A 19,161-nucleotide genomic window follows, 5' to 3' on the forward strand; every position below is an offset into this window, starting at 1 on the left:
AAGGGAGGAGTCCCATATTAGATCTATACTTTTACATAAAGTATTTCTGAATATCACTCCTGTTCTTCAATTCTGTACCCCAAACGTGGGTTTTCAAAGGCAAAACGATCTGTTCTTGAATGCAGACAAATGAGTGAGTTTCCTTTTCAAACAAGAAAATTGCTAATGGAATGGGGTTGGGGAGTGAGTCAGGTTTGAGTCAGTACAATAGTGTTCAAGAGTTCGGCATGTTTTCACAGTCACTGACTGACAGCCTGTCAACCAAGGAGTATGAGTCCATGGACACTCTTAAGTTCTTTTGTTGAGGCCAAGAACCAAAAGTGAATGAACACTTCTTCCAGTGGAGTTCCTTCTGGACGGTGTAGAACACTGGCATTCTGTGATTACAGATGCATATCCTCATGGTAATCCGTAAAGATTTTGTCGTTTTCTGAATCTTTTGTTTCTTGACTTAAGCAATAAAGACTTATAAAATTATCGTTTGATAAAAAGTTCCCAGTTTATTTGTCATCATTTCTTTCTCTGCTTTTACTGGTGAATTTACCATATGTCACTGTTCAGCATATTAAGATAATTTTTTACAGAACACAGAGGCAATAAACCCCACCAAGCGACTCCTTTACTTCAAAGTTGAGTATCCCCACCCAGAAAGTGGCAAGATTCCTAGGCTTTTTCGTTTCAGCATTCACGTTCAGTAATAAGTCTGGAGTCTGGCCTGTCCAATTTTGACTGTCAGATCTAGAGCTCTTATCTTCTGGCACCTACACTGGGCTATAAATCTAGGTTCATCCTTTCATCAAATACAGCACACTTTTCATTTTTATGAATTTTTATATAATTTATTTGTATGAAATTAATATAAAACTTACAGTAGACAGCATTTAATTTTATCATGTCACTATTTTTGCTTTGGTACTTCACCAGTATTGAGCAAATATATTAGCAGTAATCAGAAGGCTACACTTTAAAAGTAGCTTCTCTACAGCTACAGCTAATCTTCCAAAAATGTAGCTTCCTTACAGCTACATCTACATTTACCAAAAATACACTTTGTTCTATGTGATACTGGCCGCTTCACTACTTTTGAATAAGAAATAAACCAACCATATGGATATTCAAAATAATCGCTTAGCACTTGTACTTTCTAGATAATAGGTTCCGTTATTATTAATATGAGGCTCTCAATGGCAACAGACACCAAATAGAAATATTAATGTGCATTGATAATATCTTCAAAAATGATTTACTTTTGGCTTTTTTATACAAAATAATTGCTTTGAATAGAGTTGCATTTTTTTCTCCATCTGTGGTGCAACATCCCGTAAGGTTCAGGGCCTACCTAATGACTGCCTGCCTCACTCCCACATGCCTCAGCAGAAGTGGGCAATCATTCAAATTGTGTGGTCAGCACAACAAACCCCAAGTCATGGTTGTAGGTCTCCATGACTGGGTTATGCTACTCATTCATAGCTCCCCAATTTTCTCACTATGGTGGGTGGCCATGGTCCCATGCACTGGCTGAAATCTCATGTGTGACGATGCGATTTTATAATATAAAAACTCGCAGCGTCACAGTCCACAAAAGGAACTTTCGTTTAAAAACGAAGTTCTCATGTCCGCCGCCAGAGGGTAGCTTCCTCTGTCAGCTGCATATAGACGTGCTGCCTCCTGGTGGCGCTATGTGGTACTCCTCCAAATACGCTGAAATTGCTGGTCCTCCAACCAAAGCCTCCAACCTGTGCCTCCAATACTTTTCACTTCGTGCTTCGATGGCACCGTGAAAAGACGTTCAACCGCCAGACAGCTGCAGTCGCTTTATCAGGCCGACCCTCTCGTACCTTGCGATAGAACTGGGAGTTGCATGACGAGCACCAAGAGCATGCATTTGAACACCTAAAGTTTCCGGACAGTGGATATAACTCGCCATGTTACTGAAGACTGGTTGTGTAAAACACACCTAGTTTTAAGGTTCGTAGAATCGGAAGATCTGGTAAATTGCGACGCAAAAGACTTATAGTGAACTTAACCTAAAATTTTTTGAACTTTATGCAGCACGCGGTACCCATCTTATTTTCGGACCTTTTTGCCACTCTCTAAATTACGAAGCACGAATTCAATCATCCTTTTTGAACAAACCATAACACGGGAAGTGAAACTTCTGAACCATGTCTAATTGGAACGAACATGCGTGTTTTTGACTGCTAGAAGCATGCTCTGATCAATTTGCAAATGGCTGCACTATAGTTAAGCCGTTGTCCGCGTGTCTGATTTTTCCACATTTGACTAATCACTACATAATTGTGAACGTGCCACGAAAGGAAGGCTTTGCCTACTTCCACTTCGTAGATACCCTGGCATCTATTTAAATCAATGATCTGGAATAGACTAATTCCTGTTTCTAGGTTACAACCTTTTCGAAGCTCCATCCTCCAACGGGTGCAACATCCAACAGAGTCTTTATATTCTTATCTTAGAGACATTTATGACTCTAGCCAGGTCCTTGTAGTGGATTTGTCCGATAAACAATTGATTGATGTTATAATTGAGGGTATTTGTTTTCCTGCTCGTTCACTCCTCCTCGGGCACGCTCGTCCTCAGAGTATGAAGGATTTTTTCGCTTTAGCACAAGATATTTTACAACCTGAATTAAAGTGGACCTTGCATTTGCAATCTGTAAATTTGGGGGAAGGATTAGAGCCTGTACAGGTGAACAGTTTCATCTCAGACGTCACCTGAACCTGATCAAGTTTCTTCATGTATGACAGCTATGCAGACTTCCCTTTCTTCTCCTCATGTTGGAGAATTTTCCTCCCATTCTGCCATTTCCACTCCCGTTCCACTTGTGTCTTCGTTACATGCTGAGTACCCATTTTTGTCGGAAGGTTATCCAACTCCAACTATCCGGGTTCTTGTGAATGACCATCCTTGTTTAGCTTCAATAGATACTGCTTCATCTATTTCTATTATTGCTTCTTCTCTTTTACAATGCATTAAATTGCCTTGTACAATTTTTAAAGATCAGTCTATAGCTTTGAAAGATGTTACTAATAATACTTTTGCCTTGTCATCTTATAGTTCCATATCATTACGTGTGGGTCACTTATCTTGGAAATGGCGATTTTGGATATCTGACTCATTACCTTTTCCTTTGCTTTTGGGAACAGATTTTCTTTGTCATACGGGTGCTACTATCTCTTTGGAAAGCAAGGTCATATCCTTTCAATTTTTTTTGGAGGGTATTCCATTGGAGTTTGACTTACATCCCTCACCATCAACTTCGCAGGTACCCCCTTCTTCTCCGCATGTTTCTCTACAAAATGATCAATTTTTAGAACCTATATTGCCTTCTTCCTTTCCTCTCAATCTTCAATATCTTTTGGAAACCTTCAGTGATGTGGTTACGGAAAAGGTTGGCTCTTGTATCTTACCCCCTGTTTCCATTCCTTTGGTGTCTGATATTACATTTCGTTGCAAACCTTTTCAGCTAAACCCGGTGCAAACAGACATTTTAAGACATCAAATACAGGAATTACAGGCTCAGAACATTATAGAACCCTGTCGGTCTCCTTATTCCAGCCCGGCGTTTCTGGTTCCCAAAAAGAATGGTACCCATCGTTTAGTATGCTCGTATAAGAATCTTAATCGTTTGATTGCCTATGATCAATTCCCACAACCCCGTATAATTTATTATTTCAACATCTTCAAACTGCCTCAGTTTTTTCATGCTTGGATTTATGCCAGTCCTTCCATCAAATTAGATTGGATGACAAGAGTAAAGATCTGGCTGCTTTTGTCACTTCGTTTGGTCAATATCGGTACACCCGTGTACCTTTTGGCATAAATTTATAAACGCAAATCTTGACTAGGGCTCTTGACGAGATCTTGGGAAAATTTAAATATAAATTCTTGTTAAATTATGCAGATGACTTGTTGATATATTCTCCTGATATGGCCACTCATTTACAACACCTCGCTGAAGTTCTTCAAGCACTTCGTGAACATGGTCTCACGGTTAATCCCTCAAAGTCTACTTGGATGGCTCCTGAAATCAAATACCTCGGCTAAATCTTACGTCATGGAGAGATGGTCATGGATCCTGATCGCATCTCTGCTATACAGGATATCCCTCCTCCTAAAAGTCAGAAAGGTGTTTCTCAGGTCATGGGTTTGCTTTCTTACTATTCCCGCTTTTTGCCTCATTTTGCGGAAAAGACTAGTTTTCTTACCGATAAACGTAAGAAGGATCATCCCTTTGTGTAGACCAAGGATGACCAAATAAAATTTGATAAATTGAAAACTGCTTTTGTTCAACATACGGTACTCGCATTACCTGATTTTTCGAAGGAGTTTGTTTTACAGACTGATGCTTCCAGTTTGGCTATTGGGGGTACCTTGAATCAGCGTGAATCTGATGGTTCCCTACGCCCCATTGCTTTTGCATCAAGGAAGCGTACCATTCAGGAGCGCAAACAATCTATATATGAGGCTGAATGTTGCGCTATTGTCTTCGGTTTCAAGAAATTTGAAACCTACTTGACTTCCAAACATTTTACCTTGCAAACCGACAACCAGGCCTTGTCATGGTTGCTTAAACATCCCGAGCAATTTGGCAAGTTTGGACGTTGGTTGTTATATCTTTCACGTTTCTCTTACAGCGTTGAACATATTTATTCAGCTAAAAATCCTGTTGCAGATTGTCTTTCTCGAATACATTCTCCTGAGGATTTTTCTATAGCTCCATCTTTTACGAGCATAGCATGTGCAGCTCCTAAATTTAATATTATTTCTTTCAATAAGGCAGATATTGCTGCACTTCAGGCACAGGATACTGCTTTGCAACCCATTATGAAACAATTACAAGAGAGTCAATCTGTTAAGCATTACCACTCGTTTCAAGATCTTTTAGTTTGGCAGCTTCCTCGTGCTGTATCTTCTCAAATTGTTTTACCACAAGTACTACATCATTTAATTTGTCGGTACTACCATGATACCCCTGTAGGTGGTTCACATCTGGGTGTTAACATACTGATAATGTGCGAATTACTCACAATTAAATATAAACTAAAGGTTAAAAGATTAAAAATCAGCAACTTACGTGTGTGAGTATGAGATTTTTCGTACTACGTTTCGGAGGTTACACTACCTCCTTCTTCAGGTTGAAACGATGTATTTCAGACACCTGACATGGTGCCTCGTCGTGAAAGTGATGGTTGAGGATTTAGGTTAAAATGTTGCAGGAAGGACACTTTCTAAAAAAGAATGTAAATTACACATCTAAAACCGCGCAATACTCATAAAAAACAAAAGAACGTCCAAGGCTGACGTCGGCGAACTGTCGACCAGTGCTCGGGATAGGCGAATGCACGGTGTCAGCTCATACCTGGAGAAAGAAAACTTCTCCTCCTCAATCTTTCCAAACTGGGGCTCGGGAGTCACCAATCCAAGGTGAAATCAACTTCCACCTCGGCGGCTTTCCTAACCTCAGGGGTAACATGGAAGCCCATCTCGTCCCTATCCCCTGCGGCTTTATCCCATTTTTTAAAAAAGTTAACCCAGCCGTCTTCCAAATTCCCATCGTCCCTATTAAGTTTGTTCCAATTTTTTGCGCATATATAGGCAGCTTCATATACATTTCTGTCCAATTTGTTGTTAACCTTCCTAATAACTTCCCTTTTAGCAATCTTATGTCGGTTAACTAATATGTGTTCAGACAATCCCGTTTTGGGTATACCCTCCTTTACATCCTTATCATGCTCCCCCCACCTAATTTGCATACTTCTCCCGGTCTGTCCCACATATTCCTTCCCGCATTCACATACTATCCTGTACACTCCCTTCTGCTCTTCAGGGTTATTGCGCCTATCCCCCCTCCCTTTCTTATAAGACGTGAAGTGTTTTTCAATGCTCCGGGGTGCTCTTACCCCACATTTTATCCCGTAACCCCTCACGGACTTTTCAATTTTCTCGGAAACACCCTTAAAATACGGAATCCCGACAAAATATGTGTTCTTTTCACCGTTTCCTACCTCAGTTTTTTTCTCCTCTTTGTCATTTTGCGATGTTTCTTGTCTAACAATCTTTTTTGCTTTCCTAGCTACTTTTTCCAGGTCGCGGATAGTATACCCATTCTTTATCCCCACCTTCCTTATCCATTCTTCTTCTTTCTCTTTCTCTTTTTCGTCATTGCACAGTCTTTCGGCGCGAATGAAAAAGTTAAGAAAAACATTTAATTTAGTCCTATTCGAATGTTGGGATCTCTTATGGAGGTACAGCTCGCCAGCCAACGGTTTATGAAAGACCCCGGTTACGATCCGTTGTCCGGTTTTAGTAAGGCACAAGTCAAGAAAGTGGATCTTTCCGTTGGCCAGATCTTCTCTAGTAAACCCAATTCTGGGATCCTGCTTCCCCAATTGGTCGAAAATGCCATCAAGTTTGATTTCATTCCCTATGATGAGGATGTCATCCACGTATCTCCCATAATATTTTACCCCCCCCCCCCCCTTACATGCTCCATGGCGGCTTTTTCGACGTAGTGCATGAAGATGTTGGCCACAAGGCCAGAGATGGGATTGCCCATGGCCAACCCTTCTTTTTGTCGGAAGATTTTATCGTTAACGTAGAAGTAATTGTACCCCGTAATGAGAAAAAACCACCGGACATACTCCCAGGCGACCAAGATTTCAACGTTTTGGTCAATCAACCATCTATAGGCGCAATAACCCTGAAGAGCAGAAGGGAGTGTACAGGATAGTATGTGAATGCGGGAAGGAATATGTGGGACAGACCGGGAGAAGTATGCAAATTAGGTGGGGGGAGCATGATAAGGATGTAAAGGAGGGTATACCCAAAACGGGATTGTCTGAACACATATTAGTTAACCGACATAAGATTGCTAAAAGGGAAGTTATTAGGAAGGTTAACAACAAATTGGACAGAAATGTATATGAAGCTGCCTATATATGCGCAAAAAATTGGAACAAACTTAATAGGGACGATGGGAATTTGGAAGACGGCTGGGTTAACTTTTTTAAAAAATGGGATAAAGCCGCAGGGGATAGGGACGAGATGGGCTTCCATGTTACCCCTGAGGTTAGGAAAGCCGCCGAGGTGGAAGTTGATTTCACCTTGGATTGGTGACTCCCGAGCCCCAGTTTGGAAAGATTGAGGAGGAGAAGTTTTCTTTCTCCAGGTATGAGCTGACACCGTGCATTCGCCTATCCCGAGCACTGGTCGACAGTTCGCCGACGTCAGCCTTGGACGTTCTTTTGTTTTTTATGAGTATTGCGCGGTTTTAGATGTGTAATTTACATTCTTTTTTAGAAAGTGTCCTTCCTGCAACATTTTAACCTAAATCCTCAACCATCACTTTCACGACGAGGCACCATGTCAGGTGTCTGAAATACATCGTTTCAACCTGAAGAAGGAGGTAGTGTAACCTCCGAAACGTAGTACGAAAAATCTCATACTCACACACGTAAGTTGCTGATTTTTAATCTTTTAACCTTTAGTTTATATTTAATTGTGAGTAATTCGCACATTATCAGTATGTTATCGGTCTCCGATACGGGGAGGAAAGTGCGCAAATTTGAAAAGTTGAGGATTAAGCTTAATAAGACCCTAATTAGGATAGGTTTCCTTAAGCATTGTAGGAAGAAGGGTTTTTTACCGAGTTTTTTAAAGTGGGGGTTCCAACCCCTTAGTTTTAAAGGGCTGGATCAAAAGAGAGAAATACAGTTTAAAATGCTGGGGAAATGCATAAGGGAGGCTTATGCACAGGTGGATAGGCTCAATTCTGAATGTTACAGGTTACATTTGGAAATAGGAGGACGATTAGACCAGGTAACATGGGGGCGCATTGAGGAACGTCATTCTAGGACGGTCGAACAGGCGAAAGTTAGAGATATTGGAACAATTAGGAGGAAATTAATTAAATTGGGAATTAACGAGAGAATTAAGGAGGGAGAGAATAGGCACAGAAAAGGGGATGAAAATAAAGCCAATATTTTAAATTTAACAAAACTTCAACCCCCTAAAGCCTTAGCGGAGATTATGAAAATGGGGCATAAGTTTGCCATTAGGGATGAAAACTTCGAAAAAGAGGAATTCGTCATAGCGGCGGAGAAAATAGTAGGAAAATTAGACGAAAAAGAAGATAAATCCAATGTCAGGGTAAAAATTCGTGACATCATAGATGAACAAATGCACCTAAGCATAAGGGAACATGGCCCACCCGCAACCAATCATAGGGCACCAAAGGGGAAAATGGAAAGTAAGCTTAGGGGGAGTCTTCATAATGTGAAAAAATGGGTTAAACAAAGTGACGTGTATTTGGTTAGATCGGATAAAGAAAACAAAATGGTTATTATCGGGAAAGAGGAATACCATAGTAAGTTGGAAGATAGCTTTAGAAGTAATGACTACGAAGAAATCAAAGTTAACCCCATCAGTAAAATCAAACGAGAATTCAGAAAAGGCATTGAAACCAGTTTCACCTTGGGAAGCGCGGAAAAAAAGAAATTACTTAAGGGTGTTAAGGAAGGGAATATTCCCACGGCCTTTGGGATACCTAAGACCCATAAGGAAGGGATACCCCTCAGACCCATCATCCCCATGTATGCACATCCGGGATATGGTTTAGCTAAAGAAATGATTAAGAGGATGGGAAAAATGAATATGGACACTCCGTATAGCATCAAAAACTCTCTTATGGTCAAAGAAACCATTGAGAAACTCACCATAGAAGAACGGGACGTAATCTGTAGTTTCGATGTTATTAATCTGTACCCCAGTGTCCCCCGGGACAAAGCTGGAGATTGTTTGTATAGATGGTTGATTGACCAAAACGTTGAAATCTTGGTCGCCTGGGAGTATGTCCGGTGGTTTTTTCTCATTACGGGGTACAATTACTTCTACGTTAACGATAAAATCTTCCGACAAAAAGAAGGGTTGGCCATGGGCAATCCCATCTCTGGCCTTGTGGCCAACATCTTCATGCACTACGTCGAAAAAGCCGCCATGGAGCATGTAGGGGGGGGGGGTAAAATATTATGGGAGATACGTGGATGACATCCTCATCATAGGGAATGAAATCAAACTTGATGGCATTTTCGACCAATTGGGGAAGCAGGATCCCAGAATTGGGTTTACTAGAGAAGATCTGGCCAACGGAAAGATCCACTTTCTTGACTTGTGCCTTACTAAAACCGGACAACGGATCGTAACCGGGGTCTTTCATAAACCGTTGGCTGGCGAGCTGTACCTCCATAAGAGATCCCAACATTCGAATAGGACTAAATTAAATGTTTTTCTTAACTTTTTCATTCGCGCCGAAAGACTGTGCAATGACGAAAAAGAGAAAGAGAAAGAAGAAGAATGGATAAGGAAGGTGGGGATAAAGAATGGGTATACTATCCGCGACCTGGAAAAAGTAGCTAGGAAAGCAAAAAAGATTGTTAGACAAGAAACATCGCAAAATGACAAAGAGGAGAAAAAAACTGAGGTAGGAAACGGTGAAAAGAACACATATTTTGTCGGGATTCCGTATTTTAAGGGTGTTTCCGAGAAAATTGAAAAGTCCGTGAGGGGTTACGGGATAAAATGTGGGGTAAGAGCACCCCGGAGCATTGAAAAACACTTCACGTCTTATAAGAAAGGGAGGGGGGATAGGCGCAATAACCCTGAAGAGCAGAAGGGAGTGTACAGGATAGTATGTGAATGCGGGAAGGAATATGTGGGACAGACCGGGAGAAGTATGCAAATTAGGTGGGGGGAGCATGATAAGGATGTAAAGGAGGGTATACCCAAAACGGGATTGTCTGAACACATATTAGTTAACCGACATAAGATTGCTAAAAGGGAAGTTATTAGGAAGGTTAACAACAAATTGGACAGAAATGTATATGAAGCTGCCTATATATGCGCAAAAAATTGGAACAAACTTAATAGGGACGATGGGAATTTGGAAGACGGCTGGGTTAACTTTTTTAAAAAATGGGATAAAGCCGCAGGGGATAGGGACGAGATGGGCTTCCATGTTACCCCTGAGGTTAGGAAAGCCGCCGAGGTGGAAGTTGATTTCACCTTGGATTGGTGACTCCCGAGCCCCAGTTTGGAAAGATTGAGGAGGAGAAGTTTTCTTTCTCCAGGTATGAGCTGACACCGTGCATTCGCCTATCCCGAGCACTGGTCGACAGTTCGCCGACGTCAGCCTTGGACGTTCTTTTGTTTTTTATGAGTATTGCGCGGTTTTAGATGTGTAATTTACATTCTTTTTTAGAAAGTGTCCTTCCTGCAACATTTTAACCTAAATCCTCAACCATCACTTTCACGACGAGGCACCATGTCAGGTGTCTGAAATACATCGTTTCAACCTGAAGAAGGAGGTAGTGTAACCTCCGAAACGTAGTACGAAAAATCTCATACTCACACACGTAAGTTGCTGATTTTTAATCTTTTAACCTTTAGTTTATATCTGGGTGTTAATAAGACCATTAAGAAGATTGCGTCCCTTTTTTGGTGGCCCAACTATCTTAGTGATATTCGACAGTATGTTTGCTCTTGTGATATTTGTTAGCGGGCCAAGCTTGTCATACGTAGACCTCAGGTTTTACTGTCTTCTGAAGTCATTCGTCATCCATGGCGACGTTTGTTTATTGATTTGGTGGGTCCCTTGGTTCGTTCTTCGAAAGGTAATACTTTTATTCTGGTAGTTGTAGATGCTTTTTCAAAATGGGTCTCATTATATCCGATTCGTTCAGCTGCGTCTCGTTTGATTATTGACAAATTGAGGTCCTTGTTTCTCCTTTTTGGTGCTCCGTGCGAATTGGTTTCAGACAATGCTTCATATTTCCGTTCCCATCTCTTTAACAACTTTTTGTTTGAATCTAATATTAGACACATATACACCAGTGCTTATTACCCTAATCCTTCATTGGCGGAAAGGTTTATTAGAAACTTGAAGGCATCCTTGATTTGTTATCATTCTCAGGACCATTCAAAATGGGATACACAGGTAAGTAGTATTGCCTTTGCTTTTAATACTGCCCATCATGACAGTACTTACACTAGTCCGGCCAAAATCATATTTGGTCTTGATATTGACGGGCCAATGAATTTCTTTTGGGAACTGCAAACTGATGCGGAACTGGCTGCTCCTCCTTCGCCTGATCGTGCTCACCATTGGGTTGAGGCCTATAAACACCTGCTGAAATCCTGACATTCTCGCCAGCGTAAATATGATGCAACTCGTACATCTGTTTCTTATAAGCTGGGTGATTTGGTGTTTCGCACTTTTCCCCAAAGTAATGCTTTGCAGAATATTTCAGCTAAACTTTAGGAACGTTGGACAGGTCCTGCCGAGGTTTATAAGATGCTTGGTCCTGTTACGGTCCTTTTGGTTGATCCTGATACAAAACAGATAGTTAAGAAGGCTCATGTTTCGCATGTTAAACCTTATACTCTTCGTGATCCTATACCTTCTCCTGTGATGGTAGATCTGGCAAATTCACAGATGAGTCATGTCCTACAAAACCCATCATAAACCTTATTATATATATTTTTCTTACATGATATTAGCGCATTTATTGATCATTTCATGTTTCTACCCTTGCCTTTGGATAGTATAGAACCTCTAAATTTAGAGTAAAAGTTTATTTTCAAATTTAGTTAAAGTTAAGTCATAATTTTTGCATTAAGGTTCAATCTGGTTGTCTAATTGACTTATATATATGTAATATAATCTGTCATGTTAATGCATTTCATAAAAGTTGTTTTTCTGGCTGTATATTCTGTATGCTGACATCTTGCGGTGTATTAATTTGTCATATGTATATTGTAATGATGCTACCTCCTTTCTTCAGTAGTGTCCTCCCCCTTCTTTCTGATTTCTTTTCTTCTTTCCATCTTTACGTAACCTATTATTGATTTCGAGTTTTTTTTTTGTTTCATATTTTTCTTCGTGAGGATGTACACTCTACTTACAATTTGGAATGGAATTGTAACCAAGTCTGGATACTTCTATCGCCAGCGACTTCAATATATATATATATATTTCCTTCACCCTCCCCTTTTATCTTCATATGGAATCTACGGTGGATTACAGCTAGGTGGTTGTTTTTTTTTTGAGTGCGACAATTTTTTTTATGTACCTGTTTCACCGATATCTTCTCTATATGTTTGACCGGCATGGCAAACGATTTGTATGATAGAGATTGTGGTTGATTTATCTGGATTGTAACATTTCGCACTGTAAAGTGTGTTGGTTTATGATTTTTTTTTTATTCCTGGTATTTGATACTAGGATGTATAATAGCTATCACTCCCATGGTGTAGCTCAATCTTGTAGGAATTTTGATCAACAAAAATCTTTCATGCTTTGGCATTTAAAATTTGGATTTTCCAAATTAATTATACGCATCTTGCTTATGCAGTATAAGAATTTATGCATGTTTTAAGGTGTTTTTTTATGTATTGATGCGCAAAAGCAAAATTTTTGATATTACGATTATACTATATGATGCATGTTTGCTGAGTGTTCTGAGTATGTCATTGTAACTGTATATATATCTTATGGTGCTAATAGTTTCTATATTTAGCCTAAATTATGTCTGGGGATGTTCTATCTTTTTTTCATAACCATACTTTCATTCATGCCCATTATTATTATTATTTTTTTTTTTTTACATCATAACCTGCACTCTAGTGGTAAAAGCTATAACCACGCAAGTTACGGGAGAGAGTCTTCACTTGTTTTACGTATGTGACGAAATGTATATTTTAGCAATACATTTCATTACAAGTGGCAACCCTAATTCAAATGGACATTTCTGCTCACAAGTAGATATGGTTGTAGTAACTCTTTTTTACACTGCAGCAGAAAGAAAGGAAAAGAAGGATGAATGGATGTAAATGTGAGAGGGAATGACAACATAAAGGGTCTGGCAGAAACAATCTACCGCTTTCAACGGTTGGTAGCTTGTAAGGCCCCGCAGTGAGCATAAAACCGAGCAGGGTAGAGTGTAGCAGGAAGGATGCCATTTTAGTTACAATGGAGCGTTGGACTAATATGCATCGCGCTTTTGTGATTGAATCGTATTTCAAAAGTGGTGTCAGTGTGGTAGCTACGCAGCGGAAGTTTTGACAGCAATTCAACATTGGGAAACATGGAAGAGTACCAGAATGGCACACAATTCGGAGGTGGGTTGATCAGTTTCGTGCTACCGCAAGTGCCACGAATAAGAAGCCACCGGGAAAGCCGAGGACAGTGCGGACACCAGAAAACATTGAGAGGGTACGGAATGCTATTGACAGGAGTCCTAGGCGTTCAGTAAACAAACATGCTGCAGTTTTACACTTGTCAGACACAAGTGTGCGCTGCATTCTCCACAGCGATTTAAGTTATCATCCGTACAAAATACAGGTGACCCATAAGTTATCCGAGCGTGACTATGCCTCCCGGAAACAATTAAGTACAGACCTTATTGACCTATTGGATGAGAATAGGGACATTCTTCCCAATCTGATTGTCAGATGAGGCACACTTTGAACTGACAGGCCATGTCAAGAAACAAAACATGCGATACTGGAGTAATGTAAATCCACAGGAACTCCACGAAAAACCACTCCATAGCGAAAAGGTCATGGTTTGGTGCGGTGTTTCGGCTTCCAGGATTATTGGACCCTACTTTTTTGAGGATCATAACGGAAACGCAGTCACAGTCAATTCGGAACGTTACAGAGGCCTACTGACGACTTTCCTGATTCCTGAATTACAGAGACAGAGCGTTGATTTGTCATCAGTTTATTTCCAGTAAGATGGTGCAACTGCGCATACCGCTGGAGACACGATGACAACTTACGTACGGTGTTCGCGGGCAGAATCATCTCACGTTTTGGGAACATACCATGACCAGCGAAATCCCCAGATCTGAGTGCTTTCCGTGGGGGTACCTCAAGAGCCGAGTGTTTGCATCACGTGTCCCCAACTTAGAGATTCTGAAGCGTCGCATCAGTGAAGAGGTCAAGGCAATTCCACGTGAAATGTTTGTGAAAGTAATGGACAGTTTCGTTTGTCGACTCCGTCAGTGTATCACAAAGGACGGTGGTTATCTACCAGATGTGATTTTCAAAAAATAATTATTGTCATAAAATGGCATTATGTTATTTATCAATTACCACTCTCGTCCATTACATTCCCTATGTAGCGTTACTGTAGGAACTATAATAAACTGGTACATTGTTTCTGCCTGACCCTGTATTATCACAATATTGATATGCACAAAGCTTTATGGCCAATCTAATGAAAATTACAGCAAAAATATGAATATTTTTTGACTAAATGGTAAAGAAGAAAAATATTAATATTTATATATGTATATGTATATATACATGTATTTACCTTTTCATGAGTACATCCCCATCAACAGTCTATTCTACTCTCCTTTCTTTTCATTGATTTGTACATGTCAGACATTTTCATTATTTACTCAGAAAGTGAAACTACATTTGTATCATTTTTTTTTCAGCTACCGGATCAAGATCCATGTGGAAGAGCAGGTGCAAGATGTCCCATGGCCAGTTAAAGATTTACCAATGTCTGCAGGAAAGTTAACAGATCAAGAGCAGCCAAAAGAAGTTACAGAATGTATCAGTAGAGAAGAAAAATTTGAGGCTGAACCTTCACCAAAAATCCTTGCAAGCAAGGTGTACATTGATAGTGCCAAGGCTAATAACAGGTGCAAGCAATATGTAGGTTCCATCGGTAATAAAATTTTCTCTGACAAAGGACATTACGTAGCCCATACACCAGAGATGCTTCTTAATTGTTCAGTTACCAAGAAAGTTTTTGTCTATGAAGCTGACCGTAATATTGTTATGAGTGCTCGCATCAAAGAGAAACCTTTTAATTGTTCAATTTGCAACAGAGATTTTGCCCGTAAAGAAGGTCTTAAAGCACATGTGTACAATCACACCAAAGAGAAACCTTTTTATTGTTCAATTTGCAACAAAGGTTTTGTCCGTAAGGATCAACTTAATGAACATTTGAGCATGCACACTAAGGAGAAGTCTTTCCATTGTTCAATTTATAACAAAGGTTTTGCTCGTAAAGATGATCTTGGTGTACATATGAGTATTCACTCAAGAGAAGAGCCATTTAATTGTTCAATTTGCAACAAAGGTTTTGCCTGTAAGGGTCGACTTAATGCACATTTGAGAATTCACACTAAGGAGAAGCCTTTCCATTGTTCAATATGCAACAAAGGTTTAACCCATAAAAAACATCTTACTGTACATGTGAGGGGTCACACTGGAGAAAAGCCTTTCAATTGTTCAATTTGCAACAAAGATTTTGCCAGTAAAGAAGGTCTTAAAGAACATGTGTACAATCACACTAAAGAGAAACCTTTTTATTGTTCAATTTGCAACAAAGGTTTTGTCCGTAAGTATCGACTTAATGCACATTTGAGCATTCACACTAAGGAGAAGCCTTTCCATTGTTCAATATGCAACAAAGGTTTTGCCCATAAAAAACATCTTACTGTACATGTGAGGGGTCACACTGGAGAGAAGCCTTTCAATTGTTCAATTTGCAACAAAGATTTTGCCCGTAAAGCAGGTCTTAGTGCACATGTGACGGTTCACACTGGAGAGAAGCCTTTCAATTGTTCAATTTGCAACAAAGATTTTGCCTGTAAAATTAATCTTAATAAGCATATGACGGTTCACACTGGAGAGAAGCCTTTCAATTGTTCAATTTGCAACAAAGATTTTGCCCGTAAAATTAATCTTAATAAGCATATGAGGGTTCACAGTAAAGAGAAGCCTTTCAATTGTTCAATTTGCAATAGAAATTTTGCCCGTAAAGGAGAGCTTACTGTACATATGAATGTTCACTTAAAAGAGAAGCCTTTCAATTGTTCAATTTGCAACAAAGATTTTGCCCGTAAAGATCATATTAGTGAGCATATGAGGGTTCACACTAAACAGAAGCCTTTCAATTGTTCAATTTGCAACAAAGATTTTGCTCGTAAATTTCATCTTTATGAGCATATGAGGGTTCACACTAAAGAGAAGCCTTTCAATTGTTCAATTTGCAATAAATATTTTGCCCGTAAAGCAAGTCTTGCGGTACATGTGAGTGTTCACTCAAAAGAAAGGCCTTTTAATTGTTCCATTTGCAACAAAGGTTTTATTCATAAGTTTAAACTTAATGCACATTTGTTCATTCACACTAAGGAGAAGCCTTTCCATTGTTCAAATTGTAACAAAGGTTTTGCCCGTAAGGGCCAACTTAATGCGCATGTGAGCATACACACAACGGAGAAACTTTTCCGTTGTTGAATTTGCTAAGATGTTTTGTCTGAAAGTGTACACTTAATACTCACATGAAGCTTGAGAGTCAAGAGTAATACTTCAGATGTTCAATTTGCAACAAAGGTTTTGAAAATAAGAGACATCTTAATTTGCATATGTGCGAAGCACTAAAAAAATAATCAATGAAAATATTCAATTTATTAAACATGGTGCATTCATGCTGGAGAGAACCCTTTCAATTGTTCAATTTGTAACAATTGTTTTGGCTTGAGAGATAACTTTAATAAGATATATGATGAGGTTTCATCTCAACGAGAAACTAAATTTGTGACAAGGTTTTCCTGTGAAGACAACTTCAGGAGTACATATGGGGACACACACATGAAACAGAAATCTTTTAATTGTTTAATTTGAATCAAATATTTTATTTGCAAACATAAAGTTATTATGCATGTGAGGAGATTACACACCAAACAGAAGACATTGTGGCTTGATGCATGCTGGAAGTATTGATTTGGCAATAAGTGATGTGTGTAATTTTTAGAAATCATACCATCAGTAGAAATATTCAGCGAAAAATACAGGCTCGCTTAAAATTTCTACGTAGTACATCTCCTGTGTGTACCTAATCTACATACCATCAGTGTTTCTAAATAGAAATCTCTTGATTTTGTGCACATCTCGTATGCTTTCAAACATGTCACCAGTAGTTGAAAGATAATACAGATACTTGATTTTTAACAGAGCAAACCATTTCTTATGCCTATTCTTTATCCAAGATACCAAACAGAGAAGGATGCTGTCATAACAGGCACTTTCACCTGTACATTGTGATCATTGTGGATTGGGATTTTATGGGCCTGAGCTGTGCACATTGTCTCCTATGTACCCATGGTCATATTTCAGCAGATTTCATAATACAACATGTTAAGATGATATTTAAAAACCACTGATGTAGCTTGTAATGGTGTTTCTCTCACCAGCTGGTGATGCACTGAGAAAAATTAATCTTGTAACATTTAATTTGAACTTAAAATTGATGAATTTAATTTTCGTCTTTTGACTTTTCCCCAGATGTGCCTCTAAATATCAACAATATCAGCATTACTACACAATTTTTTTCACAATCATATCAAAAAGACCATGGTTGCTGCTTCGTAGTGACCACACACACTTTCCCTTTGCATCAATTTCTGGATGAGTTTCACCACTGCGCTACGAACAATTTGCCGGCCACCTCTCAGTGTGTCTGCTGTTGAAGAGATCTGCGACTTTCGTTGCACTCTGTCCACCACAATGTAAGCTAGTGTCAATGTGATATTTGATCAATGAGATCTTGGTTCACTCCATAACAAGGAACAAACATTGATGAATAGCATGCACGTAACAATGGCAGTCTTTATCCTTAACATTAAGTAAATTGAAAATGATTAAAGAGATTGTTAAATAGATTGGACAATTCTATTTGGCAGAAAATCTAACATGATTTGAAGAGTTTAAGTTGAATTCAAGATGTTGAATTGAGGTTGTAACATACGAGGGTCACTATTTATATTTTGAGCCTAACAATGAAAAAACAAGAATTTGGCATTGAAAACTGCTTTATTGCTTTTCGAAGTATTCTCCTTTATGGTCAATACACTTTTGCAGTCGTTCGAACCATTTGTCAAAGCAGTTTTTCCAATCTTCTTGAGACACCTCCATAATATGGTTTTTGAACGCATCAACAGCGTCTTCCGCCGACGAAAATCGTTGTCCACACAATTTATTCTTGACATTCGGGAACAAGAAGAAGTCATTGGGTGCCAAATCAGGACTGTACGGTGGATGAGCCATCAATTCGATTTTTTGACTGTTCATAAAGTCGGTTGTTAGATGAGATGTGTGACAGCTGGCATTGTCTTGATGAAGAATGATCCGACGGCGTTTGTTTGTTTTCCGTATTTGACCGAAGACCTCTGGCAAACAAATTGTTGTGGACCATTCAGAGTTGACCGTTCTACGTTCCTCTAAAGGCACAGTTGCCACATGACCAGTTTTCCTGAAAAAACAGGCGACCATTTGTTTCGATGTGCTTCGAGCGCGAACAACTTTTGTTGGATTGGGTTCATCTTGAAACACCCATACAGTCGACTGCTGTTTACGTTCTGGCTCATATGCATATATCCATGATTCGTCACCTGTTACAATCTTATATACGTCTTTTGAAGCACCACGATTGTATTTGTTGAGCATTTGTTTGCACCAATTGACGCGAGCGTCTTTTTGAGTTTTTGTCAAATTGTGTGGGATCCAAGGAGAACATACCTTTCTCACAGCTAAATGATCATGTAATATTTTATATATGCTGGTGGAACTAATGCCTATGGTTGCCTCAATCTCACAGTATGTCACATGACGATCTTCCAGTATTAGGTTTTGCACAGCATCAATGTTTTCTTGAACAACAACTGATTTTGGATGACCTTCGCGAATCTCGTCGGCGAGCGAATGGTGGCCACGATTAAATTAGTTATACCAGCGTTTCACAGTGGCAAAGGATGGGGCTTCATCGCCAAATGTGGAAGTAAGTTGATCGATGCACTCTTGTCTTGATAATCCACGTCAAAAATCGTAAAAAATCATCGCACAAAAATGTTCACGAGTTAATTCCATTTTATTGTTGTCGTGCAATCTCCAAGGCAACATAAACAACACAAATGAAGCTATTGACAAAACATTTGAAGTACGTTATGGTCAATAATGCCAGACGATTCCGTGCAAAGGTCAAATCGCACCTAACTTCAATCAGTGTTGCCAAGGCTCAAAATATAAATAGTGACCCTTGTACATCTGGGATGAAGCAATTGG

General features: G+C 39.4%; 1 protein-coding gene across 1 annotated transcript in view; it reads left to right on the forward strand.

Annotated features, from left to right (window-relative positions):
* Positions 1 to 18,347, forward strand: part of LOC145999459 (uncharacterized) — a 90,181-nt gene extending 71,834 nt beyond the window's left edge. Inside the window, exon 3 of the mRNA XM_083136421.1 lies at positions 14,523 to 18,347. Coding sequence (XP_082992547.1) covers positions 14,523 to 16,338 — 1,816 coding nt within the window. The 3' untranslated portion in view covers positions 16,339 to 18,347. The remainder of the gene's footprint in view (positions 1 to 14,522) is intronic.
* Positions 18,348 to 19,161: the final 814 nt, after the last annotated feature.

Source organism: Lepisma saccharinum, chromosome 15 (assembly GCF_977018435.1).
Source record: "Lepisma saccharinum chromosome 15, izLepSacc3.1, whole genome shotgun sequence".
In the NCBI taxonomy this organism is placed as follows: Eukaryota; Metazoa; Arthropoda; class Insecta; order Zygentoma; family Lepismatidae; genus Lepisma; species Lepisma saccharinum.